This window comes from Trichoderma camerunense (genome assembly GCF_050948025.1).
Source record: "Trichoderma camerunense strain CBS 138272 chromosome Unknown V8C40scaffold_10, whole genome shotgun sequence".
Lineage (NCBI taxonomy): Eukaryota > Fungi > Ascomycota > Sordariomycetes > Hypocreales > Hypocreaceae > Trichoderma > Trichoderma camerunense.
This window is the reverse complement of record NW_028145360.1, coordinates 901,818-926,389: the sequence shown is the minus strand read 5'-3', so window position 1 is coordinate 926,389 and position 24,572 is coordinate 901,818. Positions and strand designations below refer to the sequence as shown.

Genomic DNA, 24,572 nt, shown 5'->3' with positions numbered 1-24,572 from the left:
GGATGGCCAAGCTTCACGTGTAAGCGCCATTTACGCGGCCGGATGGCTATCGGAAGCATAATGGCTGCCTCTAAGAGACTGGGGAAAAAAAGAGATCCAATCTTCGATTCTCGGACCCGCAATGTTACCGGCAGTCCGTGAGTCACTCGAACTCCTAGCAGGGAATTCGATCCTGGTGGAGATTGGTGCAACAAAGCTGCGGAATTAGAGCAAATATCCGTCGTTAGCTGGACCGTGTATAACCACGTTTTGACCTAGCTTGAGGATGGCTTTATAAGTGCTTGCCGGTTTGATGGAGTATACATGTACCCAAGAGAAAGCAGATTTAGCAGCATGGTCCTTATAGAGCTCAAATTGCATTTGAATCTGGTCATGATGAATAATCATTATGAAATACCTCGATAGACAGCCGAATGCTTAATGACGGACGCTCCGGACCCGGAGGTGAGGGCAGCCGATGGGTGGGTTGAGTCGGTGGGTTTATTTCGCCGGAGGATGCCGGATATGTCAATTTTCATCAGCGATTCGGGGCCGCGCTTGGCCAGTCTGGAAAGTCTGAGCGAGCTGCGCAACGGGGTTGCAAAATCTGTCTGTCATACTTGGATTGTGCTGGACGCAGAGATATAATGATGGTCGAGGCAGCCATTTCGCGAATCGCGAAGGATTTCACTAGATGTCCTCAAGCACCGGGTAAATTCCCTTTCATCACATCGACAACCTTTCGTCATATTCTACAACGCACGAGCTAAATACGACAGAGGCCGCGCACGCCGGAAAAAGGAGCCGGAATTAACATACATATATATACCAACAGATATAGCGAGAAAGGACTGGGACTGGCGTATTCTTGAGGTTTCCTGGTTCTTTAATTCCCATCCATGTGAACTCGGAGGTCCGAGGCGGCCAAGGCCAGCTAATGACTAAGCAGCGCAATACCTTCTGCTTCTGGAATAGACCGTCGGACGTCGGCTCGGCTTTTGCCTGAAAAGGCGCTCATGACACACGTTGCAGCAAAATCTTTATCAGATCAGATTGATAAAAATCTCAACCACCAAACATTTTTGACCCAAGGACCCCTCCTCTCGCCTCGCGCAGTATTTCCTTGTCTCTTTTTTTTCGTCGTAACTCCGACATAACTTCGCCATGGCTGATCGCAGTGAGAGCCCGGACTCCGACGGCGGTTCGGTATCAAGACATGATTCTGACCAACCACCGGCTCGCAAGAGACAGCGCGTGCGACTGAGCTGTCTCGAATGCCGCCGCCGCAAGCTCTCGTGCGATCGTGGCTTTCCATGCGAGCGCTGCATTAAGAGCGGCACCCCTGATCGCTGCAGCTACGAATCACGCAACGGGGAAGTTGTTAATGCATCATCCGGCATTCCTCCGTCCTTTGCGCAGCTGGACTCGCGCCGCTTCGGGATTGGCGATGCGGTTTCGGGCTTTGGCCCCCGAGACTCTGAGCTGGCCCGCCAGGATCATGACCGCATCCGCAGGCTGGAGCTGGAGATTACCCAGCTCAAGAACCTTCTCACCAGGCCTGGTGCGTCTCTAGATGGCAGCACCATCGTGGGCAGCACCAACTCGCCGTCGACGCAGAAGGATGAGGGTGCCGACGGCGAGGCGAGACCTCCTGCGGAAGAACAGGAAATTATTCAGAAGAGTGGCATGGCGGGTGAAAATGGCGAGCTGCGATTCTTCCGTGGCAAAGGCTTCCGCACTCGTTACTTTGGCCCCCACAATGCAAGTATGGCCTTTGTCGAGCTGACCGGCCTGTGTCCCTTTATGCGGGAGACGGCGGATGAGTGGCTGCGGCCGGTGATTCTTCATGACCGCAAGGACCGCAAGCGCCGTCAGGAGGAGCGAGAGACTATCTTTGAGCAGTCGGATCCGGAGCTTGAGGCTCTTCTTCCTCCCAGGGAAGAGGCGGATGCCCTCATTAATGTCTATCTTGAACAGTTTGAGCAGATTCACCGCATTGTACACGTGCCCACCTTCCGCAAGGAGTATGCGGAGTTTTGGACTCCTGGGAGCAAGCACAGATACGCAGCCTTCACGGCTTTAGTCTTGTCGATGATGGCTGTTGCAAGCTGCGTGCATACCCATGATGAGCTCAAGTTTATTGGCATGATGTCGAAGCCACGACACATGGCTGAAAAATGGATCATAGCGTGCGACGCGTGGGCGGACAGGCAGAGCCAGAAGCATCGGCGACTTATTCACTATCAGATTGCCTGTCTGCTCTACCTAGGCAAACGCGTCAATACCATTAAGAAGAAACGCTTCTGGACCAGCTCGGGAGCTCTGATCCGCGATGGCATCGCCGTCGGACTGCACCGTGAGCCGAGCCACATGGGCGGCAAGATCACCGTATACAATCAAGAGATGCGACGGAGGATATGGGCAACAGTGCAGGAGTTTGACATGCAGGCGTCGTTTGACCACGGCCTGCCGACCTTGGTGAGCCAGCTTCACTTCGACACCAACCCTCCCCGGAACCTGGACGACGAAGACTTCGACGAGAATACGACGACATTGCCGCCCTCCAAGCCGGCCAAGGAGTATACCTATTCCTCGTTCCAAAACTTGGCGCGACAGAGCTTGCCTCTACGTCTCGAGCTCAGCCGTCTTCTTACTGGGCCGGTGTCCGAGATAGATTATGACCAAGTCATTCGATATACCAATGACTTGACTCATGAGATTGACGCTCTCCCTTCCTGGGATATGAGCCCTGAAAACAACAGCGATAGCAAGAAGAACCCACTGATCGCATACACATTACTGCACGTCCAGCTGCGGCAATACATTACCCCTCTGCATCAACCGTACCTCAAGCTGCGCAAGCAAAACTCCAAGTACCAGTACTCAGAAATCATCTATTACAATGCTGCGCGGGATATGGTTCTTCTACACGATAAGCTGTACGAGCAGGGCGTACGAGCACTCAACTTCCTACGAGAGGACGCTCTCACAACGGCCATCAACCTCTGTAGTGTCACCATGTTGCAGCCGCGCGGGTCGACTAACATGATCATGATCAACTCGCACCATACGGTGAAGCTCATCGAAAAGTGCATTGCTATGAAGGAAGATCGTCTGCTACGTTGCGGCAACAACGAGCCCTGGGGATACTCTATCATGTGTGCGGCCTTGGGACTTCTCGAAGCTCATTTGGGAACTAAGACGACTGAGGCGGCCAAGTCTACATCGGCTGAGAGATTTGTAAATCTCCATTATAAGCTATTGGCGAACCAGGAGCCTCCTCTATCGTCGGCCCCGCTGCCAGGTACTCCTCTTCATCCCCCTCCGATTGGCCCAATTGCCGGACCAGGCATTGGCCCCGTTCCTGGTTTGGAACTGCCTGATGGAACCAAGGTGAGTAGTATTTATGTGTCTTTCAATTTTTGTGTATAAGATGGTACTAACTTTGTTTTCAGTCTGTAACCCCCTTTGCCTTCCCAGCACCATTGCCAGTCTCTGTGGATCCATCATCATGGGGCGTTAATGACAATACGCAGCCCTTTAACCTCGACCCAAGCCTTGAGCTGCTGGGTCTTAATCTTAATGAGCTCTGGGGAGAGTCATGGGAGCTGGGGTTGTAAAAACCCCCCTCAAAAGGAGCGACTGTTTTCGTATATGGGAGCGCGTGTGTGACATGAGACAGGCCAGCCTGTTTTTGTCTGTTTTTTCCCCATGACATCGAACTTGTAAAATCGTTGGCGTTTTTGCTTGTACTTGTACGAATGGCGTTTTTGGTGTATATTTATAGAGATACCATGTAAGCATCACAGCTCTTATGATTCTGCGACATGCTGCGGCGTAAGATGTATGTAATAGTATGTACGCGAACTTTGTTATGAGTTTTGATAGCTGGAGCTGGGGGGTTATTCGTCTATATTGATATAGTTATAATGATGTATTCACTGCAATGATGAAGCAACTGCATGAGACGAAATAATCCTAATGCGCTACACCGTGAAGCCCCTCAACTCTCTGGAGAGAATGTTATGCAAGCCACATCATGGGCTATAGCATTATTCGGGTTGAAGCTCCAGACATTGAGTGTTTCTCTGATGAGCTAGCCACTTGCACAACGGGATGTCGCGAGAGCCGATACCTAGCGCAACCGGGATGCATGCTTGCTCACACTACTTTGGGTCTGGAACTGCTTCAAGACATGCTAAAGGCGCCTCGACGGCCTTAGAGATGCAGGTCAGCACGGGTACGAAAACTGCAAACATCATTACTGGCCAGTAATAAGGCTAATTTTATGCTTGACCATGGGTTGACACTAGTAGCCAGAAGTCGGGAGCGGCACTCATCAATAGTACGTGCAGTAAGTGCCGCCACGCGCCTGGAGCTGGATATCTCAGCTCTGAGGATGATGATGAGTCTATACTCTGATTGGATGAAGGGAGCTAGATTAGACGGCAACTATTGATTGCTTGGCTGGCAAATGCTACTCCAGAGCTATGGTCTCGAATTGCATCGTAAGCAGCCCGTGTAAACATGACCAACGCCTCAATAGTTAGCGGCATCACATCTCAGCCGCAGATGTTGGGAGTACTGGAGGTACTGCTGCGCCCCGGTAGTCATGCGTCTAGATGCGAGCTATTGTCTAGAGAAGCTGAAATGGCTTATTTTCATCATTATAAAACTAAATAATAGCATCTCTAGATAGCAAAAAAGTATATAAAACAGTGAACAATCCCTCTTATTCTCAAATCCAAGCCCGTCTTATCTGAAGCAAAGCACTAAATAAACGCCTTGGCAATACATTTGTTCTTCTTCTTTCCATCCAAGAGTTAAACATCAAACTCAGGTCATCATGCCTCTCAAGGACGGAATCTACATCATCTCTAGCACTCTCTCGGGCAATCCAGTCCTTGATATTTATCAGGCGGCCAACCCCTTCAACGGCCCCATTAACGGTGTGGTTGGCTTGTCAGTTTCACTCCAGGGCCATGTCTCGTTAAATATTTATCAACTAACGCATCTAAAGCACGAGACAGACTACCAATAACCAGCATCAGCAGTGGGTTGTAACCTCTCTTCGCCGGGGTGTCTACAGTCTGGGATCCGTCATTGGCAACGCTTGGATCACTGCTCCCGGTATGCTTCTATAACTTTATTTATTCACTGTTTCATCTGATATAAGACTATTACACTTTGTAATTCTTCAGATGCTCATTCTAATTCTTTTATTCAGTTGATGGTAGTGTTGCGCAGCTCGACACATCTGTATACAACCCCATCTATAACGAGGGTACCCGTTGGAAAATCACCAACATCCAGAATGACACCTACCAGTGAGTAGTTTTCTTTTCTTTCTTTCATATATTTTCATTCATATTACTCCATAATTTCGTAATTTGAGGTGAAGTATTCCGTGACTAACACATTTCTTAGAATTGAGAGCGTGCAGTTCCCAGGCCGTGTGATAGATCTCGAATATGCTAGCTCTGACGACAACACTGCTGCTATTCTGTATCCGAGTCAGCAGTCCCCCAACCAGATCTGGAAATTCATACCTATTGCGATATAGTGGATTGACATTATGTTCTTTGACAAGATGGATATAATGTGGAGGACCTTTTTCTCTTCCATAGATGTGTAGAGTATAAGACTGGGTAGTATATTAAACACGTGGTTAGCTGAGATTCTCCTTGACGGGAATTGCAGTCTAAAGATGCTACAGCGTCTTTACATATCAAAGCCTTAATTATCGTGCACACCTTACACCTACGCAAAGCCGTTCTCTACGCTGTGTGTTCCTTTCCACCTGCTTTAGCCTCGCCGGAATACTATACATCTATATGATCCGATGTTAAGTCTCTTGCCGCAGGATATGGTGTATCTTCGTTCATGTTACAACGTATAACGCAGGTACAGTTTTATGGTGGTAATTTGATATGGATCGTTATTTGAGTACAATATGCACCTAATTGAGCCTTCATACGGAACTCTGCATGAGTGGCCTGTCTACAAAGCGGGGAGCTTATGCTTATGCTGACCCAGACACTATAAGAACCACGGCAACCCCTACGTTACACTTTCAGCGCTCCAAAGACTACTAGAGTGCTCACTACAGGCCTATCTGCACACCATGTCGGACCCCAAGACCGTCGACACCGAAAGTGCTGGGTTGTTATATAACCCCGACAACGAGCATGAAGACGAATGCTGCTCACATTGCGGCCGAGCATACAAGCCGCTTTCTCATCAAAAGGAACGAAGCAAAGCAACTTGGATTATTATCTGGATCCTTCTATGTGCACTTTTGATCAACATAGGTGGGCTGCTATTACAACTACATCGAGTTCCTAGTGGCGTGCAGAAAGACCCTTCGTTGCAATTATACTGTAAGCCCTCACCTAGTCAACTTCGTTGTGTCTACCCTTCCGACTGACTTTCAATTGTGACAAGCCCCGGTTAACGACCTGGTGGAATATGTTCCGCATCTATTTAACAGGAGTAGAGGAGAAGATAAAACAAAATTTCAAGGATGGCCAACCGACGAAATCGACGATAATTGGGCTTCATTATATTCACGTTAGTTCTGCCACTTCTTCTCCCATCTTGGCACTGGTTCAATTAATACTGATCGTTGATCATGTTTATAGCCGGCATGTTAAGTGCGATCGATGCCCATACTGCTTCTCTGTTGCCTGAGCGCACAGCCCGCCTCCCGCTAGAGGGGAGAGAAAACGAATATGTCATGACGCTCGACATTTTCCACCAAATGCACTGCTTGGATGTTGTAAGGATGGCGTTATATCGAGATCGGTACGACAAGCATTTCTACTTTCCCAATGGTACGGTAGATTACTGCAAATGGCTGCATGTTGGTATGTCTTGTCATGATCCAGATTAATGGAGGACGTGTGGCTCATTTTTTCCAATCTCCCAGACCATTGCTTGGACCAAGTCCGTCAAGCGCTCATCTGCCAAGCGGACGTCAGCGTTATTTACTTTGAATGGAGCGAGATTGTCCAAGGCCTTCGACCTCGAGTAGATAACCAGCACACCTGTCGTAATTTCGACAAAATTCTCGACTGGGCCGCTGAACACACGGTAAGTGCGCACAACTGGCACCCCAGCAAACACGTTGTGGAAGGACACGATGGAAAACTGGAGATTCAGAAAGGCAGAAATCACGCACTGCCAGGTCAAGGAGAATGCAATGCTGTATAGGCTATCTGGGTGGATTGTGGAACGGATAGGAAGATATACGTCTGTAGAAATAAAGTATGCTCATAATTTTGTTTATATCTTCAACGCTTCCTACTGCCCTCATATGGCTCCATGCTATGTAAGCCTATCTCATATATGACATACAAATGCCATTGCTCTACTTGAAACATCTATTTCTCTTCTCTTTCCTCTTCTACCGACTCACTCGAATCCATTGATACAGGTTTGTAGGACATCAAACCTTCAGTCTCCATACTCTTCATGTCTGTCATCTCATCATGTCTTTGTGCTTGATATATGTTGAGTCCCAACAAAGCCACGACAAGTATAAGAAACAGTAGTTCATATGGCATATCAATGACCCCGAAGCGACTGTGCCAGAACATGTGCGCAAACTTCGTACCGTCGCCGCCGACTTTTAGAATCGCCCAGATGTTGAAACCCACAATAGCAATAATTGGGATACATAAGACCGCAAGAACAAACGAGAGTGGTTTTCGGATGAATTTATCTTCCATTGAAACCTCTCTTTGATGTTCAAGGGTAGCAGTACGTCGTCCCACAAGCATGAAGGCAGCGGCAGCAGCGCCGACAAACAGATAGATTCCGAGAAAAATAGTAACAATGGCAGGTCGAATGCTCTCAGCCGTAGCAGTAAAGTCTGCGAGTGATGCAAGGAGGAAAACAATGGGGAAAACAGCCAGATAGGCATATGGAAGAATCGTTCTAACAATTTTTGACCGCATGCTGTCCGGTGGTGAAGCTTCACTCGCAGCGACAAGCTTATGAATCATGAACATGACGACAGAGTTTTGGGTTAACTCGAGACAGTACCATAAAATTTGCAAAGCAGATGCTGCTTTGGACTCCTCAAGCTGTAGGAAACCCCATTTAAATGCAACTTGGGCAATTGATATGGTACCTAGCACAGCTATAGAAGGGTCTATAAACTGTGTTAAAGCCAGGTCTGTAACGAAATAAACCCATATAGAATTTGAGAGAAACCATATCCGCGCCAAGACGGTGTAGACGGTACGCAAGCCGTTTCGGAACGCTGGGAGATTCCCATTTGGATCGATTGCCACCAATGTACCTGAGTACGACTTGGCTGAATGACTGTATGTTGCGGCGCAGAAATAGCCCGGGCCTTGAATGGGATACACAATCGCTATGGGCTTCTTCAAGTCGATGCTGCGAGTAATCATGGGGTGCTTTGCTTTCGCTCTAGCATGGTCTGAGATTAAGAATTCGCCAATCTGACTTTCTTTGCAGAGCTTCCGTTCCACGTTTTGTGAGTTGCAAAAAATCTCCTTCTAGTGATATGACAGTGGTGTTAGATAGGGTATCGAATGTCTATGCTGCAGAAGCTTAGATGGCGCAACTTACGTCCTGAGAACCAGGAAGGCGAATACCTCCTAGATGTTCATCTCCCAGCTCAAATACAACTACGCTCACCGAACCCTCTGTGGCAGCATCAAACGTGACGACGAGGGAAGATGCAGTATTAGGCCGGAATGAGTGGTCGCCATTCATATCAACGCATCGCTGATGGCTTGCCCATTGCTGGTTAAGATCAAAGGACCTCTGAATAGCGAATGCTGATCGACATAGTAATGAAAGTACAGCGAATGTACGAATGGCCATATTGCAATAGAAAGCCAGGAGAGTTAGGAATAGGCTTTCCGATATGTCCGTCAAGAAAGAGTGGTGAGTAGCAAACTGGATGTTGCAAATGTTCAAGCTCTCAAGACAGCATACAGGTACACTGAAGACTGGGTGTGGCTATGTACTGCGACTCCTCACAAATGCGCCTTGTCAGCGGACTGCTGACGATCCTTCCGTAGGCTGTGCAGGACACATTCACGGATAGTCTGCTATTTCCATGCAATTACATGAAGTGATACTTTGCACATAATGAGTTACTTCATGATCCACTTACGATATCTCCAGGTCTTAGTGCTGATGGAGCTTAACCGCCCTAAAGACGGGATCATCGTACAGGGGGGAGGGGGGTGGTATAACGGCCGGCACTTACATGTAGTCGTATGTACGAGTACGGAGGGAGTGTGTAAACAAGGATAGACGAGGTTACATGCGCGGGATTACTTCTAATAGACGAGGTTACATGCGCGGGATTACTTCTGAAAGACGGGCATGGGCATTTCTGTCATCTGAATGAATCTGTCTGACCAACACGGGCGTAACGGAATCTCCGCATACAACATGGAGGTGTGTTAGTGCGCGATTCAACTACCCGCATGGATCCTTGCTCCCGGTCTTAGAGGAAGTGGGCTTCGGATGGTTGAGCTTACTGTATGAGGCAAATGCTCAGGGCTGCTATCAGCGAAAAACTAATTGACGAATGCATTTCCTGATCCTGCAAACTCCTTTTCGGCCAAAGGCTTCTGCCATGCTGTCACTCCGCTATCAGGCTAATAAATGGGTCTTCTGAATCCTCATGATGTATCACAAAGAACATGACTCTCGCACGAGTACTTCCAGGATTTGAGTGTGATTAGCTTGCAGATGCCTTTCCTCTCGCAGTACGTTATGTCGTACCTCGAGGCATGGTCTGGTCCTGAATCTATATCCTTACAGCTTTTGCTGCATACCGGACAATAGCGGTATTATGAGGGGGACCTTACACTTGATACACCTACGCCTTGTTAGGATAGTAGTCATCAAGATAATATCCTGCTATGACCCTAGACAACTATTCAACCACATCAGAGAGTGCCCCGCTAATAGGCTCTTCAAAGTTGGATGCAGGTTAGCAAGCTTACAGGTCGGCGTGAACATTGCTGAGCTTGTTATTTGACGCAAACTGAAACGTTTTGAGTCCTGGCTTACGGCTCAGAACTACATGTAACTATTCTTGCACAAAATACAGTGAATAGTAGATCCTCAATAGCTGCTCGGGTAAGTAATGCCAAATCAGGCAGGTAGTGCAACACATTCCATTGCACCATTTCGCTTAGCATGACTAGCCAGAGGTCTGGTATACTTCCTAGTGATGCAGTTGGTTTCTGCTACTCTCTTGTATTTACGCGGTAGCAACAGTCATTTCATTGCGCCCACCTGGCTCGCAACAAGACACTCTGTATTCCCTCCAAAACTTCGACATGTCTACTCTCCTGTTTGACCCATTGACAACAACAACTGTCGAGTTGCAGCAGCGACTAGCTAGCGGGAAATTAAATAGTGTTCAGATTATCGAGACATACCTCACCCAAATAGATGCGCATAATCCGGCCGTGAATGCCTTCATCTCACTTGCACCTCGAGATGCTCTTAGAAGTATCTCAGCAGCGCTCGATGCTGAGCGCGCTGCTGAATCTCTTCGCGGCCCTTTCCATGGCATACCCATTGTTCTAAAGGTATTCACTTTACACACACGTTGGATTCAGTTTCTGATGCATTTCTTTTATGTCTCGGCTTAGGATAGCATTATGACGGCTTCAGAGCTTGGAATGCCTACAACTGCGGGCTCTTTCGCGCTGGTGCACGCCAAATGCAAAAACAATGCTCCGTTGGTAGAGAAATTAATAGACGCTGGCCTAATCATCCTAGGCAAGGCCAATTTGACCGAGTTCTGTGGCTTGAAGACTTCGGCCATGATGCCTGGGTGGTCTGCTTACGGTGGCCAGACGCTGTCTCCGTATGTTGGCCGGATTGAGGATAACGAGACAATTCTTGGTCACTCTGTTAGTTCATCACCATCCTTAGTCGCCTTATTACCCTGAACTTTCGTCTAATAGAGGGTGTGCACAGTCACCTGGAGGCTCATCGACGGGACCAGCTGTAGCTATAGCTGCTGGATTTGCCCCTCTGTCGATAGGCACTGAAACTACAGGATCGATTATGGTGCCTGCGTCCCGAAACGCCCTGTATGCAATCAAGCCTACTGTTGGGGATGTCGATATGAAAGGAGTGTTCTCCCTAAGTGAACTCTATGATGCCGCGGGACCAATGGCGAAATCGACCGCTGATCTTGTGCCTGTAACCGAGATACTCTTGGGTCGCAAACTGACCTCTGCAGGGCAAAACAATTGGCAGGGTTTGTCAGTTGGCTTCGTTGATCCGAGGGTATGGAATCTGGGCGAGTCAATGTGCCGACAACACGAGGGCACAACAGAAGAGATGGTCAGTCGTTGATATGGCCTTTCGTTGCGTTCTTTGAGTGCTAATGATGAGTAGATTGAGGCTTACGAGCTGGCTGTCTCCAAGTTAAAGGAGGCCGGAGGCGCTATCCATTATCCCGTTGCTGTCCCGGATGTTTCAGAGTTGACCGTTGATGGCAAAGAGGCGTTTATGAAGATTGCATGTAAGATAAGTTCAAGTTTCGTTTCTGTGGCCAAAGTAAAATTTTTACGTCAGTTTACTTACACGACTAATCAAAACTATAGTTTGGGATTGCAAGAACAGAACCATTGGCAATTTTCTCAAAGAATACGAGGAATCGCCTGTGCGCTCGCTCGCTGATATCATCAAGTTCAATGAAAAGCACAAAGATGATGCTCTCCCTCATCGTAAGCTATCTAAACCACTTAGCAGTTTCCTAAGGTTGCTAATCACTCCTCAGCATTCCCTGACCAGAATGATCTTCACAAGTGCCTGGACAACACCGATGAGGAAGAAGAGATAGAATTTCTAAAGAAGGGACTACGAGCAAAGGCGAGACAACTTTTGGACTCTACCTTCGACACTGAAGGAGTGAGCATTATTGCTGCGCCCACTGATTCGGCGCTGCTGATCCATGGCGCAGCTGCAGGTGTGTAGAAGAGCATGAAGATACATGTGGCATTGAAACTAACTGGAGATGGAAACTAGGCTACCCTACTGCAAATGTTCCTCTTGGAATTCTATCGTACAATGGCAGAGCGTACGGCATTTGTTTAATTGCCAAGGCAGGCGAGGAAGAGACGCTGCTGCGGTTCATGAGTATCTATGAGAACACGCTCCCACCAAGGCCTGTTCCTGATCTTGGAAAGCTGGCTCCCATAGCAGGCCATAAAAAGATAGGATCTCAGTGAAACATACAATAGTTACTAGGAATAAGCAAGATGAGCTATACTCGCATGTACCTAAGCTTCATTTCTCCGTAGATCCCTGTCTTAATTGAGGTCAGCCTCCATATCTACATAAGCATACGCCGTACATACGGAAGTAAAAATCTACTGAAAGCCTCTAAAAGATACATGTTTGGACTGTGAAACTATCATTCTAACCACCTTCCTTAATAGACTACATTATCTAAGACTTTCTTTTGTTCGAAGTAAACCTGCTAATTTTACAGATGCTGACGAACTTGCTGTCGCATACGGTCTCCGACTGCAAGGCGGGTTAAAAACCGCGATATTATCCGGCTTTATCGTAACCGTAAGCGTAGACGGGCGGAACCGAGGCATATGCCTCTTTGAGATAACATAGCATCCGAAGTGCGGTTACATTGACTGTCGGGGGTGCGCCCGAGTCTCAAAAATCCTCATACCCCCAGGGTAACAGGATGGAATCTTGATGCTGACTATTCGCACCCCGCATGGGATATGACACTAATGCAGGCATACAGGTAATGGCCGATCCTTGCAACTAGAGGGAGGGATCGGTATCTTACTGTAATTCAAGATCTTGGATAATGATCTTGACTCAAGTCACGCGGCCCGAGCGGACTTCGGCGCCCCTGTCCTGTGACTGTCTCTTTTCCCCAGGTTGCATTGAGGCACTAATTGTCAGATTCCTTTTCTTTTCGACGTCTGTTAAGGCAATTCGATATCATTACTTTCCGCTGCGTCTGGTGCCAATGCTGGGCTCATACCACTTCACTAATCATCACCATCAATAAAGAAAACCCCAAGTCGATCGCACAATGGTACACGAATACCAAAAGTAAGTGTGGTACTTCTGAGTTTTATTTGTTATTTTTGTTTAGTCTTGATCCCTACTTCGGATTACTGACGCATCTATTTCTGCAGGATCGAACTTGGCGAGACAGGCAATGAGAATGATCCAATTCTCGAGCCTCGGAAGCGAAAGGGACTTGGATATGTGACTATTCTCATAATAATCAAGGATGTTATCTTGGTCGTCCTCGCCTTAGCCGCTGCTATCGCATTATACATGCAATCGCGACCTACGTCAACAGGGACCAGATGTGACTGCGGCTCTAGCACGGCCGAGGCACGCGCAATGGGCTGTAAATACGATACTATTGCCGCCGCATGGCTGCCTCCGCAATGCATCGACAGTGAACTAGTTGCTGAGTTTGACAAGATGGGAGATGGAGAGAATGGCACTTGGCAGTATTGGGTGGATGCAGAGCATTCCCGGCTGTTGAGTATAGACGAAGTCGGCGCATTGGCAGATACCAACGGCTTCTTTTGGACTACCACCAACTGGCATTTCATGCATTGCTTTTACTACTGGAGAAAGCAACAACGAGCACGTTTTACGGGCGTGCTAATTGAGCCGAGATACGACAACGAGCGCCACGTGAAGCACTGTGGACAGATATTTAAAGATCCAGGTCCTATTGCGTACTCATACGTGGAGCTGAAGAGTAGCAGGCTTGAGGAACCAGAGTTTCTGAAGCACAAGGGTCACGAGGGCCACAAATTATGATTCAATGCAATTTTCTCTTGAGTTTGAAGATAGACTTAGCAAGTAGCTTGTAGTATAATGATCTTGCGATTAAGTAAGAAACTGATAGCATGATGCAGTCAATGGCTCAAAATTGCACTGCGTAGAACAGCTGTAGCAAAGAAATCGTTACATTTCTTCAGCTATTTTGCTTTCTGCTTTACGCATTCACAGCTTAGTCTACTTGTGGAACCTTCTTGATACAAAGTGTGCTTAGTCTTGACTCAAACTTCTCGACCGACACGAGAAAATATTGGACCTTAAAATGGCCTGCGCAGAACGGATGACATTCGTCTTGACAATCAGGTTTACAAACATCAGAAAGAGAATACCATGTCACGGGCCTGTGTTTCAACCTCATACGAGGTTGAGCTGTAAGTTATCGGTAAGTTGGTTGTGCCGAATTCATCGAATTGCTAACCTGTTGTGGAAAGTCAGCCTTGGATGAATGAATCAGTAATGACTAACATAAGAGCATAACTCCTGGTGCAACCCAATGTTTACATCTGCTTCACTAGGTGTCAGCAGGATCATCTAGATGATTGCGATATCTGGTTACTCCGAACTGTACGGAGAACTCCATCGGTCTGATTGTTAACCCTCGGAATCAATTCTCCGCTTTCGTACTCTGAGCCTATCTCTGAACACTGTATGTATACTAATACTTGCTTACGGATATACGATGGATTGTGGGGAGGACAAGGGCTATTATCTCGCCATCAACACCCCAGGGGAGTCAGCTTCCAAATTGAGCCTTTACCCCTGCACAGGATACTCCCGCTCTTCGCCCCCACGCTAAGAAGCACACCCCTCTTATCTTCGTCGGATGATGAGATGAACCTGTTGCCGAACTAAAGGCAGATCCTGTTCCATTCTAATCCGCGCCGAAAGACTCAAGCCCCGCGGAGGAGGTAGGGGAGGGAGTACGCATAAAGCTTGTAAGCTGCAACGCTATTCCAAACATTGAAGAAGATCTACGGAGTACGGAGATAGTCACACCTGGTCCAAAGAACCCCACACGCAGTAATCTTCCACTGCCACTCCAGTTCCGATACAGTATAGCAACAAGTACGGCTTCTTTAGTCCGAGAAAACACAGGTACTCTTACCTGCACCCCGTACTGGCTTGCCAACATAGAATAAAGGTGATGATAACCCTGCTAGTCTTAGCTACGTGTCACATTGTAGAACGGGCGCTTAAGCGCTGTCATCACCAGTAGAAGAATCTAGGGCTGACACAAGAAGTACCTTGCGTACACGGACGGAGATGCCCTTTACCAAGCTTAGAAACATCTATGTAGATCAAAAGAGGAGCATGATCGTCAACTCGTGGCGAGCTCTGGCTGAATGCTTTCAGGGAGGTATCGATGCCCCTCGAACAACTAAGACTCGCGAAGTCCGCATCTTATTCTCAAACGCACATTAGGGAGCGATTGTCCTTCTCAATCCGGACAACAATAGAGCTCACAGCTGAAATGTTCACATCAAAGAGCCTTTCTTCAGGTCTTTCATTCACCTTCCTGGCGCTCTCGCTGGTGCTTCTGCTTGCGGGCCAACGTTATGAGCCAAGCGATCTAGAATGTGCCCAGAGCGTGTCTTCATGGTGTAAGTTGAGGGCTGTGGCACGCAGTTATCACCCATAAAATACTGACATGTATCAGCTCCTGCATGGGATGCAGTTGAATATACTTGGCAAACATTTCAGAACGGCTTTTCTCAAAAGTCAATATATCGGGGTGTTCCAACTTTGGAGCTGGAAGAAGCGTGGAACGCTTCATTACAACGTATGCAACCATTTCGTAGCTCTGAAAGTATTATTGAATGCTAACAATTCGCCAAAGACGATCCTATCGTTATCCCGACAAAGCAATTAACAGGCTTAAATGACGCGGATACTCAATTGGTGCAGACAGAAAACGGCAATGGCGCTTTGGCTTATCTTGAAGTTTTCCGAAATTTAGGATGCTTAAACCTTTTGCGGCAGCACACGTATAGGGAAGAGTATGACTATTCTTACTTGGATGCATTCCAAGGTACGGAGGCGCAAATAATGGCTCGAGTTGATGGTTGTGTGCAGAGGCTTCGGGAGGTGCTCATGTGTTTGGGCGACACAACGCCATATCTAATCATGTTGACTCCGGAAAAAGCTCAGAAAGAGTCGCCTGATTTTAACACGTTGCATAATTGTCGCAATTTTGATAAAATTCTAGAATGGACGAAGGAGAGGGAGAGTCCTACGCTACATAAACTGCCAAATTTGTATAGTCTCAGCCATGAGTAGTTAATATTAATTCAGGCAGAGAACTGGCCTTATCGATATCGTCAGCCAAACAATAAATAAATCTATGTTATAGTGGAATAGCCAAAATGTTAGAAAATATGTATCAGAGATTAGGCGGTAGAGAAAGCAGCCCATATATAGCTACCTATGAGATTGCCGGTCATATATATATGAACCGGCCGCCCCCCATTAGTCCATTCCTCTCTTCCTCTCCTCCACATCTCTGCTATATTAGCCACTGCAATCCTTATTAACAACACATTGAATATTAACAAGATGAAGCTGGGAGAGAGCAGTAAATTTTGCACCTCGGCTTTTCTGCCATTTGTCGGCGGCGGACTCCTAGGATCCATCATCACCCAAGCGGTGATCCCACGAGCAAGTTGGCACTCGTGTCAGCAACTCGGTCTCGAGGCATCAGCACGGCCTCCCACTGTATCAACACCTCCACAGGCACCACGTATGATAGAGGTAATGCCTTCTTTTTGAGAGGAGAACTAACCACAACCGCAACAGTTGACATTTTCTGGGACAATACAGATCTCTCAACTCATCACATGGTACGCACGAATGGCACGTACAATCAAACGTCTCCTTTCCGGGGCCCACCCACAAAAGAAGTTGATGCTGCGTGGGGAAAATATTGGCAAACTTGGACATTCAGCGTGGATGAAGAGCAATTCAAGGCCTCGATGCCTCAGTATACCGAAGAGGCAGTTCGTCTTGACGATGGGCGCTATCTAGCGACATTTGAATACACCCACCAGCTACACTGTCTGTACAATCTCTTCAGGGCGTCATATATGGACTCATACCCGGATGAGAAAGCCAGCTACGACGAGAATCCTCAAGAGTGGCACGGGCGAGTAGACCACTGCATAGAAATCTTGAGACAAAAACTGGAATGGTACGTTATACACCTACAAATGTCTGATCTCTGAGCACTGATCAATCTGAACAGCGATCGTGATACGGGACTCGTATTGTATGACTGGGTCAAGGGAAGGAAAGCCCCTACGGCGAACTTCAACGTCGCGCGTATGTGTTACGACTGGGAGCCCGTGGGGAAGTGGGCGCAAAGCTATGAGGTCAATGATTTCCCGAAGAAGCCAAAGAACGTTGTGCAACTCTCTAGAATTCCATAAGTAGAGTCTGGATGGTTGAGAAGCTTACATATTTGTTGCTGCCCTATCATTTAACTACAAATTGAGACTATATAGATTTCACGCAGTAAACTTCAATAGTGGCAATAAATAAAACAGGCTCTCTTCAATTATATTCAGGGTCTATGTTCTTCCCCATCGCTACATCAATTGTGAATCTTACCCGTCTTCCATGCCTCATCTCTCTCATCTTGCCAATCCATTAGGGCAGGGTAATCTCTGCAAGTGTGTACTAATGAAGTGTCTGCCAAATACATCTGCTTTCCTTCAGACCATACGTGTGGTACAGGAGTCAGGTCACCTTGGCACTGAATAGTCTCACGTAGTATTTCGACGCAGTGATCTACTGTCGGTCAGCACATTGCCTAACATCGTTTTACATAGAGAGTGACTTACCAACGTGCATGTGGAATGTGGGAACTGTTGGCTTATTCTCGGTGCGCACAGTCGGATAATACTTGTCATATGCCACCTTTCGAAGATAATTGACGCAGTGAAGACTATGCCGGACGTGCGGAACAACAAAGTATTTGCCATTATCTACTGAGACTTGGCCTTGAACTTTGCTGGCTTCATCTTGCGTCAGGGCAACGTAGGAGCCTAGGTGCATATATGTTAACAATCGAATAGGGAGACGGCAACATCAACAATTACTTGCCTACGATTCTGTCCCATGCTGCATCTAGTTCGGCGGTCGGGTGGCCGACATAACGCTCTTCGCTCGGGTTGAGCATCAACTCAAATTGGTTGGAGGCGTTGACGACAATATTTCCGTAAAACTGTCGTCTATTCAACTTGATAGCAGAGATAGCGGGTTCTGGAGCCGTCAGCAACCACTTTGCAATCGCAATTCCTCCAATATGGAATACTGACGAAGTTCAGTTATAAACCCTGTTTCATAACTAGGGCTGTGTTGGACTCGTTGACCGAAGAATAAAGAGGCACCGAGGGAGACTGCAAGTACAACCGTTGCAACTTTCCAAGGCAATGATCTATCTTCCATAAATCGCCAAGAGATCAACTTGGCTTTACCATCTTCTTTGCCATTGGAAAGAAAAGATTGGGCTTCATCCTCGTCGTGGTATTGCTCGTCCGCCTTTTCGAGGCTATTAGGTCTCATCTTGGATATCATATCTATGAACTTCATCTTTCTGGGTGTAAACCGATGTGAAGAAGAGCAGAGGATGAAAGGCGAGGCTGCAGTTGTTGGGGAGCAAAGAATGGCACTGAGGGCTTGAGCCAAACCTGCTGCACTACATCAACTTAGATGCAACACTGTCGGTGACTTCGCAATGATAGACTCAGTAGGAATAAATCAGGTCTGTGCCTGTATCCTTGCGACTCCACAATATCTATCTCTTGGGGGATCTGACATGCATGATTAGACAGGGAGGGGGTGGCTGTAACACGATGCGTCCAGGATCTTCGGGAGATAGCATCCATGCTTGGTCGGCGAATCGACTAAGCAGGGCTTAGGAAGATGATGCCCTTCGCAGAATCCTTCTGCAGACGATATGTAATCGGGCATCATTGCAACGTCTCTCACCGATAGAGTGAGTGGAAACTTCCTGATACGTACCGAGGGACTCGGGTTAACCAACGGACTTCTGTCATGAAACTCACTGCCATGAATTATGACATATACAGAGCGCTGATTGGAGGGACAATTGTGACCGGGGTCAGACAGGCTTGATACCTTGCATTTGACTAATCTTACCATTGGGAGTGGAAACAAAGATAGCGTGGTTGATCCTTTGGAGAGGTCAGCATCGCTCGAAAAGCCTCAGCCCTCCCTCCTGTACCTACAGTATCAATCTGGTCACCATTTTGTTGTCTTCTCTCCTTAACTCATTTGCCATCTTTGCTGTACTGTTTCCCGTTTTCCCGACTCTACGTTAAAATGGCCCCTGGATATGGATACAGCCTTGTTGCAGATGAGGCCGATGTTGAAGAAGATGGCTCTACTGGTACACAAGAGAAGATAACTCGTAATCCTTTGAAGTCATTAACTTGGCATCTCTTTGGCCCTATTGCTTGGCTATTCACAACCTTCCTCCTTGTTGCGGTTCTTATCCTTCTCGTGGCAGCTGTTACCAAAGAACCATCCACAGATCAGTGTGCAAGAAAACTTTCAGTCTGGTGTAAGTGACGGTTGCGGCTGTGATAGGAGATTTAATACTGAGATTACATACCTGAATAGCACCGGCGCTAGAGGCTGTCGAATATGTCGATGTTCAGTTCCAGAACAAATTTAACGAAAAATCTATCTACAGAGGAAAACCTACTCCAGAACTTGAGAGAGCATGGCTTGACTTGTGGAATTGTAAGTCCGTTGTTCAACTTGACATAAGCTTCATGAACTGACTTTATCAAAGTTGGCCCGGTGAACATACCTATGGATAAGCTTGATGCGCTCAACAAATCCAAGGAAGTAGATTGGAAAAGAGCCAAGCCAGAAGCGGGAGGCGGCGTAATTGGAAACTTAGAAAGTAGGCCACAGTGTTGTAATGTACCGCAATCAAGTAGTTTCCGGCTAACAATCTCGTATAGTCTTTCATCAAATTCATTGCTTAGATTTGGTCAGGCAATACACTTATCGAGATGAATACGACTATAGCAAGCAGCCGGCATTTGATGGAACTCCAAAGCAAGTCCGCGAAGTAAGAAGTCCATCACATCCATTTGCAAGGGCTCACTAACCATTGAAATAGCACGTGGATCACTGCATCAACAGTCTGCTGATATTCTTGAAATGCACATCTGACGTGACTCCTTATTTGATGGTAACGGACAAGAGGAGGCCGTTGGGAATAGATGCTGACTTTAATACCCAACACAAGTGTCGCAATTTTGAGAAGATTCGAGAGTGGGCGGGCGTACACGCATTGAACACTAAGGATTATCAGAATGACATCTCATAATCGCCAACTTACATGTTCAGAAGAGCTAGCAATTGAAGTACAGTGTATGAAAAGAACGTATTGCTTGTGAGCTAGTGAATAGATGTTTCTTTCTAAATATGTAATTTTCAGTCTATGTAGGCTCAACCATACGAGAAAACCATGCTTTGGCCAACCGAACAAATGTCACATCTACAGCTCTCCAAAATATATCAGAAACGTAAAGCACCACTCCCAACAGAACCAAATATCCCGATATGAACCCAATGACATATCTCCAAACCTCATCCGTCCCAGAAACTGTCCAGAAGAACGGAAAGACCACGTATCCAACAGTGTGAATCAAAGGCCCATGAACAATATAAAGACTGTAGCTTATGCGGCCAAGATATTGTGGTATGGATGAATTGAGCAACCATGAGATAGCTGCGTTATTCTGTTCAGTGTGAGTGAGCAGAGAGACAAGAAGGATACCACCAAGATTTGGCAGAAAACGATTTGGCGCTGGATCTGATGGTGGAATCAACCAGCCCAAGAGTTGAAACCCTGGAGTCTCCATGACACAGAAATCTGGAGCTGACATTAGCCAAAGACTGCCTATCAGTAGCAGCACCTTCATGGCCACTACGGGCCAATTTCGACCAGGCTTCTTGATGTTCAGGGACATTGCGTCTGTTCTTGATGCAATAGCGGTATCGGCGATCAAAAGACCAGAAAAAAACAGTGCCACGTCCCAACGATCAAGTGCATACACATAGACAATCAGGATAATCATCAAAAATACTCGGATGGTTGACCGAAGTATCATATACACCGGTAGAATGAGAAAGATAGCTAACGAGCATCTAAACTCTACAGGTATTGTCCATAAATGCACATCGTAGCGATTGTGAAGATCTCCCCACCAGAAAACATAGAGCATTCTCCATGATTGATCAAGCCAATGCAAAAGCTGCGCACCAAAAGAGTCCAACCTTTCTTGGTGTTGCTCATTGATGACGGGGACCCATTTAGGATTGTAGGCTATCTTGCGGCCATGTTCGTAAGCCCCAAGCTGTATCGCAAGCATGGTGATGAAGCTGGCGACAATTGGTGGTCCAAATAAACGGACAGGACGACGAAAGAAGCAGGAGGTCATAGACTTGACTGCTTTGGTAAAGCCAGAAGATGCATCTCGAGATTGTACCAGTGGCTTATAGGAGAGAACAAATCCAGAAAGGACGAAAAAGACTGAGATTGGCCAAGTTCCAACATAGATGAGTCGAAATATTGGTAGTTGATGAAGCCAGTTGTTGTGATGATGCATATCCTCAGGCCGTGCACATTGCATGGCAGAACTTTCAGACAGACCATAGCCATAGAAAACAAAAGGCTGGTATGCGTATAAAAGATGATAGTTCATAACGGCTAAGGCCGCGTAGCCACGCAGCCCATCGAGTGCGGAAGTAGAAGCATCGCCATTTCGAGACTGTTCGCCAGTATTGTCATGGGATCGAAGGAAGCTAGGCACGAAGAAAAGCATCAGGCTGATGATAGCTTTTGGAACGTTTCTTTCAACCCAGACCCTCTGGACTGAGGCGTCATCCTTGTCGAGGCTCAGGATGCGTTCTCTATGTTGTGACTCAAGCATGCCATGCTCCTCTGCTGTATCAAGCGACTTTGAAGACCGCCACGGCGGCGGAGATAGCCAAGGAAGTTTCCAGGATCTGGGAAACATCCTGATAATACTGGTAACTAATTGATTTCCTTCGTTTTTTAAGGCTGTGCCTAATGGTTTGGAGAAGATTTACGAATAAAGTTCTATCTCAAGCCGAGCTCGAAGCAGTCTTAGAACGGAAGTCTCACAAACAGAGGAAATCACATTGGGCATGCTTCATTATTTCCTATACAAGAACATCTCGGCAGTGCCTATGGCAATGGTAAGCCGCATAGAGACAACAGTACGAGAACAAATGCCGCGATAACCTCATCAAGCTGCGAACTAACTGCCGTTGCCGTGCGTCATATTATCCGAGGTGCGATAATCCTTTCCGCTTCGCATATCTAGCCGCTGAAATACTACTAATACGAAACCGCAAATGTGACCCGGGATGTATGCAGGGGTTTAGGGACATGCTTACTATGCGTCTAGATTTCGCCAGTATTTCCGTCTACTTCGTATATTTCGTCTATACATATTTCGTTCCTATTTCTGTCTAGTCAAGATAAGGACTAGGAACATGCAATATTGTTACGTTTCGGAATCCGAGGGTCCGAAAATCATCTTACATATCCAGTCGATGTCCGAGAATCTTACCCCAGAAATCGCTTTATCGGTGCCAAAACAACCGCGGCAAAACAGGCGGAACACGCCCGAGGAGTGTGGTTGTAGTTGCAGATCTTCTTGCAGGGGGCATCTGTGTGATCTTGTGGAGGGGCGTGTGCATAAGACATCCCAGGATACCGAAGGTTAGATCAACCGCTTAATATAAGTTCGGATGAATAATCTTACTCATCTTTTAGCTGTGACGGTATCAGGGATTGTACTGGGTATTGCATATCGTGAAATGCTTGTTCTATCGCAGGAAGGGCTGCGTTGAAGGGTTTCTTGCAATGCCTAGATGGCTCTTCACTCTCCCTTCCTCTCTTTGTGATGCTGAAACTATACTCCATTTCGCTCCCTATTGTAGACTTGAAGTTAGAACATCCATTGACTGACTACTGAAACTACTATGTGGTGGAAAAGTCGACTCGCCAAGCACCTTCGGTACCAGTCAGTAGCGACACCCTCTGACGATGAAGAGCTAGCAGATGAGTCTCTTGATGAATTGAGGGCGATTGAGAGAACGAAAAGGCTCCATACCCGAGTATTCTTTGCATTTGCATCCCTCTGTCTCTTTTTGTCTCTGTCTTATTATATCGAGAGAGTGTCAAACCATGTGTCTGACGAGAGGTGTACACGGCGAATGTCGCCTCCGAGTGCGTGCAATTCCTTGTCATGATGTCTTTGAAACCCCGCTAACTATTCAATTGGAATTGTTTTAGGCCCTGTCTTAGAAGCCGTTCGATATGAATGGACGACTTTCAATCAGTTCTTCGAACCTGACGTATACAGCGGATACCCTTCTGCAGCGTCGGAGGCGGCATGGGCAAAGTTATGGGATTGTAAGTATTCCAGTGCTTGATGATCGTATAGAAGCTGATGTTGCTATTCTAGTTGGTGCTTTTAGTGTACCGCTTGACTCACTCGGCAGTCTAAACAAGTCCTCGATGATTGGGGATTTCCGACTCGTGGGCGAAGATCGAGGCGGAGGTGTTGGCGGTTTACTCGAAGGCGCACATCAGATACACTGTCTGGTACGTATAAACACATATATGAGTTGAAACTAGAACTAAGATTGCTAACTTTGATGGCACAGAACCTCGTGAGACAATTCATCTACAGAAATCACTGGGACTACAGTAAACTGCCTTCATTTAGCGGCGGAGACAAAACGCGTCGGCATCATGTCGACCATTGTGTTTCGACTCTACGGATGGTGCTGACATGCTCCAGCGATGTAACGCCGTATGTCCTGGAAACTTCAGCGACGGGGAAAATAATGGGAAAAGGGCTTCCTCGCAAGTGCCGTGTATATCCTGACCTAGTTCAATGGGTCAACGGCCACTCAGTTTTCAGCTCGGTGGAATAGGTGGCATTGAACAAATTTGAATCAATTCTCTGAGACATAGATTTACAGCTTCGTAGCTATTTTCGTGAATTTCATGAAGGAATATGCCTTTTGTTTTCCCTCTTGAAGCAAAATATTATTGTATAGTGCTGTCCTCTTTTCAGTGATATCGTTGGACAGAGGAGCCTCGTTAGTTTGCATCTTGGCATCCGGAGAGCGTCTTGGATAAATCCTCTACATTGTCGTGCATAATGTTACACTTCATAACGTTATTTAGAAATTTCATAAATTATTCCTTCACAGCCTCGTTAGAATCATATCAGAAGCATATTCTGTATTTGAGTTATAGGAGGTATAATTACCAAGCTTGGATAGTGCTCTTTATGAATTGTACACTTTAAACCATCCGCCGGCATCTATAAACGGCCCGATAAAACTCTCCTTCGACCAACAGCCACTGGATTAATTTGAGACTCGCTGACAAACTGGATGGAGCTACGCATCACATGGAGACAAATCTGACAGTTCAATCTGACCGTTATCTCCTTGCCAGGCGAATCAGATTCTTGCCGCCCGGGCCGAGGACGGACTAAATCCTGATACAGGGGGTGGTGTAGATGCCGGCGGACTAGCACCCGAGAAATCTGCATCTCAGGTTGATCACATTTCTCATTTACTAATACTGAGTAGCATTACTCCAGATATACGACGCACACCTGGCTTGGCAACCAGGTCCACTTACGTGACGCCCA

The 24,572-nt window shown here is 46.9% G+C and overlaps 12 protein-coding genes across 12 annotated transcripts; 9 read left to right on the top strand and 3 right to left on the bottom strand.

The window, feature by feature from the left end:
* The first annotated feature begins 1,010 nt into the window (after window positions 1-1,010).
* V8C40DRAFT_246976 (uncharacterized protein) lies at window positions 1,011-3,924 on the top strand. Its single transcript, XM_083216227.1, has 2 exons — window positions 1,011-3,372; window positions 3,435-3,924. Exons 1-2 carry the CDS (start codon window positions 1,144-1,146, stop codon window positions 3,597-3,599), a joined length of 2,394 nt encoding a protein of 797 aa, XP_083072669.1. The 5' UTR covers window positions 1,011-1,143; the 3' UTR covers window positions 3,600-3,924.
* Window positions 3,925-4,825: 901 nt separating this feature from the next.
* On the top strand, window positions 4,826-5,542 carry V8C40DRAFT_266542 (RICIN domain-containing protein; the record flags this gene model as incomplete). Its single annotated transcript, XM_083219766.1, has 4 exons — window positions 4,826-4,941; window positions 5,000-5,109; window positions 5,207-5,306; window positions 5,407-5,542. 4 exons carry the CDS (start codon window positions 4,826-4,828, stop codon window positions 5,540-5,542), a joined length of 462 nt encoding a protein of 153 aa, XP_083072668.1.
* Window positions 5,543-6,065: 523 nt separating this feature from the next.
* On the top strand, window positions 6,066-7,230 carry V8C40DRAFT_246974 (oxidase ustYa family protein). Its single transcript, XM_083216226.1, has 4 exons — window positions 6,066-6,359; window positions 6,424-6,549; window positions 6,621-6,845; window positions 6,908-7,230. Exons 1-4 carry the CDS (start codon window positions 6,104-6,106, stop codon window positions 7,189-7,191), a joined length of 891 nt encoding a protein of 296 aa, XP_083072667.1. The 5' UTR covers window positions 6,066-6,103; the 3' UTR covers window positions 7,192-7,230.
* V8C40DRAFT_246973 (uncharacterized protein) lies at window positions 7,171-9,020 on the bottom strand. Its single transcript, XM_083216225.1, has 2 exons — window positions 8,578-9,020; window positions 7,171-8,504 (listed from the first exon to the last, which is right to left on the bottom strand). Exons 1-2 carry the CDS (start codon window positions 8,833-8,835, stop codon window positions 7,362-7,364), a joined length of 1,401 nt encoding a protein of 466 aa, XP_083072666.1. The 5' UTR covers window positions 8,836-9,020; the 3' UTR covers window positions 7,171-7,361.
* A 1,232-nt stretch (window positions 9,021-10,252) lies between these two features.
* V8C40DRAFT_279821 (amidase signature enzyme) lies at window positions 10,253-12,224 on the top strand (the record flags this gene model as incomplete). The annotated part of the gene is made up of 7 exons (XM_083221292.1): window positions 10,253-10,568; window positions 10,632-10,895; window positions 10,963-11,334; window positions 11,389-11,515; window positions 11,598-11,720; window positions 11,774-11,962; window positions 12,022-12,224. Exons 1-7 carry the CDS (start codon window positions 10,314-10,316, stop codon window positions 12,222-12,224), a joined length of 1,533 nt encoding a protein of 510 aa, XP_083072665.1. The 5' UTR covers window positions 10,253-10,313.
* A 575-nt stretch (window positions 12,225-12,799) lies between these two features.
* On the top strand, window positions 12,800-13,950 carry V8C40DRAFT_28412 (uncharacterized protein). Its single transcript, XM_083222103.1, has 2 exons — window positions 12,800-13,077; window positions 13,164-13,950. The coding sequence occupies exons 1-2, from the start codon at window positions 13,058-13,060 to the stop codon at window positions 13,807-13,809; spliced, it is 666 nt and encodes a 221-aa protein (XP_083072664.1). The 5' UTR covers window positions 12,800-13,057; the 3' UTR covers window positions 13,810-13,950.
* Window positions 13,951-14,819: 869 nt separating this feature from the next.
* On the top strand, window positions 14,820-16,190 carry V8C40DRAFT_28405 (oxidase ustYa family protein). Its single transcript, XM_083222081.1, has 3 exons — window positions 14,820-15,431; window positions 15,488-15,610; window positions 15,668-16,190. The coding sequence occupies exons 1-3, from the start codon at window positions 15,194-15,196 to the stop codon at window positions 16,105-16,107; spliced, it is 801 nt and encodes a 266-aa protein (XP_083072663.1). The 5' UTR covers window positions 14,820-15,193; the 3' UTR covers window positions 16,108-16,190.
* Window positions 16,191-16,337: 147 nt separating this feature from the next.
* On the top strand, window positions 16,338-17,353 carry V8C40DRAFT_246968 (oxidase ustYa family protein). Its single transcript, XM_083216224.1, has 3 exons — window positions 16,338-16,567; window positions 16,624-17,014; window positions 17,069-17,353. Exons 1-3 carry the CDS (start codon window positions 16,384-16,386, stop codon window positions 17,250-17,252), a joined length of 759 nt encoding a protein of 252 aa, XP_083072662.1. The 5' UTR covers window positions 16,338-16,383; the 3' UTR covers window positions 17,253-17,353.
* V8C40DRAFT_246966 (oxidase ustYa family protein) lies at window positions 17,294-18,539 on the bottom strand. Its single transcript, XM_083216223.1, has 4 exons — window positions 18,144-18,539; window positions 17,929-18,087; window positions 17,667-17,870; window positions 17,294-17,613 (listed from the first exon to the last, which is right to left on the bottom strand). The coding sequence occupies exons 1-4, from the start codon at window positions 18,415-18,417 to the stop codon at window positions 17,417-17,419; spliced, it is 834 nt and encodes a 277-aa protein (XP_083072661.1). The 5' UTR covers window positions 18,418-18,539; the 3' UTR covers window positions 17,294-17,416.
* Window positions 18,540-18,846: 307 nt separating this feature from the next.
* Window positions 18,847-20,262, top strand: V8C40DRAFT_246965 (oxidase ustYa family protein). The gene is made up of 5 exons (XM_083216222.1): window positions 18,847-19,411; window positions 19,471-19,593; window positions 19,646-19,759; window positions 19,821-19,930; window positions 19,982-20,262. The coding sequence occupies exons 1-5, from the start codon at window positions 19,171-19,173 to the stop codon at window positions 20,189-20,191; spliced, it is 798 nt and encodes a 265-aa protein (XP_083072660.1). The 5' UTR covers window positions 18,847-19,170; the 3' UTR covers window positions 20,192-20,262.
* A 41-nt stretch (window positions 20,263-20,303) lies between these two features.
* On the bottom strand, window positions 20,304-21,692 carry V8C40DRAFT_275233 (acyltransferase family protein; the record flags this gene model as incomplete). Its single annotated transcript, XM_083220680.1, has 1 exon — window positions 20,304-21,692. One exon carries the CDS (start codon window positions 21,690-21,692, stop codon window positions 20,304-20,306), a length of 1,389 nt encoding a protein of 462 aa, XP_083072659.1.
* Window positions 21,693-23,115: 1,423 nt separating this feature from the next.
* Window positions 23,116-23,841, top strand: V8C40DRAFT_266534 (oxidase ustYa family protein; the record flags this gene model as incomplete). Its single annotated transcript, XM_083219765.1, has 4 exons — window positions 23,116-23,128; window positions 23,195-23,314; window positions 23,367-23,506; window positions 23,569-23,841. 4 exons carry the CDS (start codon window positions 23,116-23,118, stop codon window positions 23,839-23,841), a joined length of 546 nt encoding a protein of 181 aa, XP_083072658.1.
* Between the last annotated feature and the right edge of the window lie 731 nt (window positions 23,842-24,572).

Bases quoted from the DNA above. Each gene is read 5' to 3' on its own strand.
- V8C40DRAFT_246976 (XM_083216227.1), top strand. From the start codon at position 1,144: ATGGCTGATCGCAGTGAGAGCCCGGACTCCGACGGCGGTTCGGTATCA. The intron at 3,373-3,434 runs GTGAGTAGTATT...CTTTGTTTTCAG, and splicing joins AACTGCCTGATGGAACCAAG to TCTGTAACCCCCTTTGCCTT.
- V8C40DRAFT_246974 (XM_083216226.1), top strand. From the start codon at position 6,104: ATGTCGGACCCCAAGACCGTCGACACCGAAAGTGCTGGGTTGTTATAT. The intron at 6,550-6,620 runs GTTAGTTCTGCC...TCATGTTTATAG, and splicing joins TTGGGCTTCATTATATTCAC to CCGGCATGTTAAGTGCGATC. The intron at 6,846-6,907 runs GTATGTCTTGTC...CCAATCTCCCAG, and splicing joins CTGCAAATGGCTGCATGTTG to ACCATTGCTTGGACCAAGTC.
- V8C40DRAFT_246973 (XM_083216225.1), bottom strand. From the start codon at position 8,835: ATGGCCATTCGTACATTCGCTGTACTTTCATTACTATGTCGATCAGCA. The intron at 8,505-8,577 runs GTAAGTTGCGCC...TCATATCACTAG, and splicing joins GCCTTCCTGGTTCTCAGGAC to AAGGAGATTTTTTGCAACTC.
- V8C40DRAFT_28412 (XM_083222103.1), top strand. From the start codon at position 13,058: ATGGTACACGAATACCAAAA. The intron at 13,078-13,163 runs GTAAGTGTGGTA...CTATTTCTGCAG, and splicing joins ATGGTACACGAATACCAAAA to GATCGAACTTGGCGAGACAG.
- V8C40DRAFT_28405 (XM_083222081.1), top strand. From the start codon at position 15,194: ATGCCCCTCGAACAACTAAGACTCGCGAAGTCCGCATCTTATTCTCAA. The intron at 15,432-15,487 runs GTAAGTTGAGGG...GACATGTATCAG, and splicing joins CCAGAGCGTGTCTTCATGGT to CTCCTGCATGGGATGCAGTT. The intron at 15,611-15,667 runs GTATGCAACCAT...AATTCGCCAAAG, and splicing joins GTGGAACGCTTCATTACAAC to ACGATCCTATCGTTATCCCG.
- V8C40DRAFT_246968 (XM_083216224.1), top strand. From the start codon at position 16,384: ATGAAGCTGGGAGAGAGCAGTAAATTTTGCACCTCGGCTTTTCTGCCA. The intron at 16,568-16,623 runs GTATGATAGAGG...CAACCGCAACAG, and splicing joins AACACCTCCACAGGCACCAC to TTGACATTTTCTGGGACAAT. The intron at 17,015-17,068 runs GTACGTTATACA...CAATCTGAACAG, and splicing joins TTGAGACAAAAACTGGAATG to CGATCGTGATACGGGACTCG.
- V8C40DRAFT_246966 (XM_083216223.1), bottom strand. From the start codon at position 18,417: ATGAAGTTCATAGATATGATATCCAAGATGAGACCTAATAGCCTCGAA. The intron at 17,871-17,928 runs GCAAGTAATTGT...ATATGCACCTAG, and splicing joins AGCATGGGACAGAATCGTAG to GCTCCTACGTTGCCCTGACG. The intron at 17,614-17,666 runs GTAAGTCACTCT...GACCGACAGTAG, and splicing joins CACATTCCACATGCACGTTG to ATCACTGCGTCGAAATACTA.
- V8C40DRAFT_246965 (XM_083216222.1), top strand. From the start codon at position 19,171: ATGGCCCCTGGATATGGATACAGCCTTGTTGCAGATGAGGCCGATGTT. The intron at 19,412-19,470 runs GTAAGTGACGGT...ATACCTGAATAG, and splicing joins AAGAAAACTTTCAGTCTGGT to CACCGGCGCTAGAGGCTGTC. The intron at 19,931-19,981 runs GTAAGAAGTCCA...CCATTGAAATAG, and splicing joins CTCCAAAGCAAGTCCGCGAA to CACGTGGATCACTGCATCAA.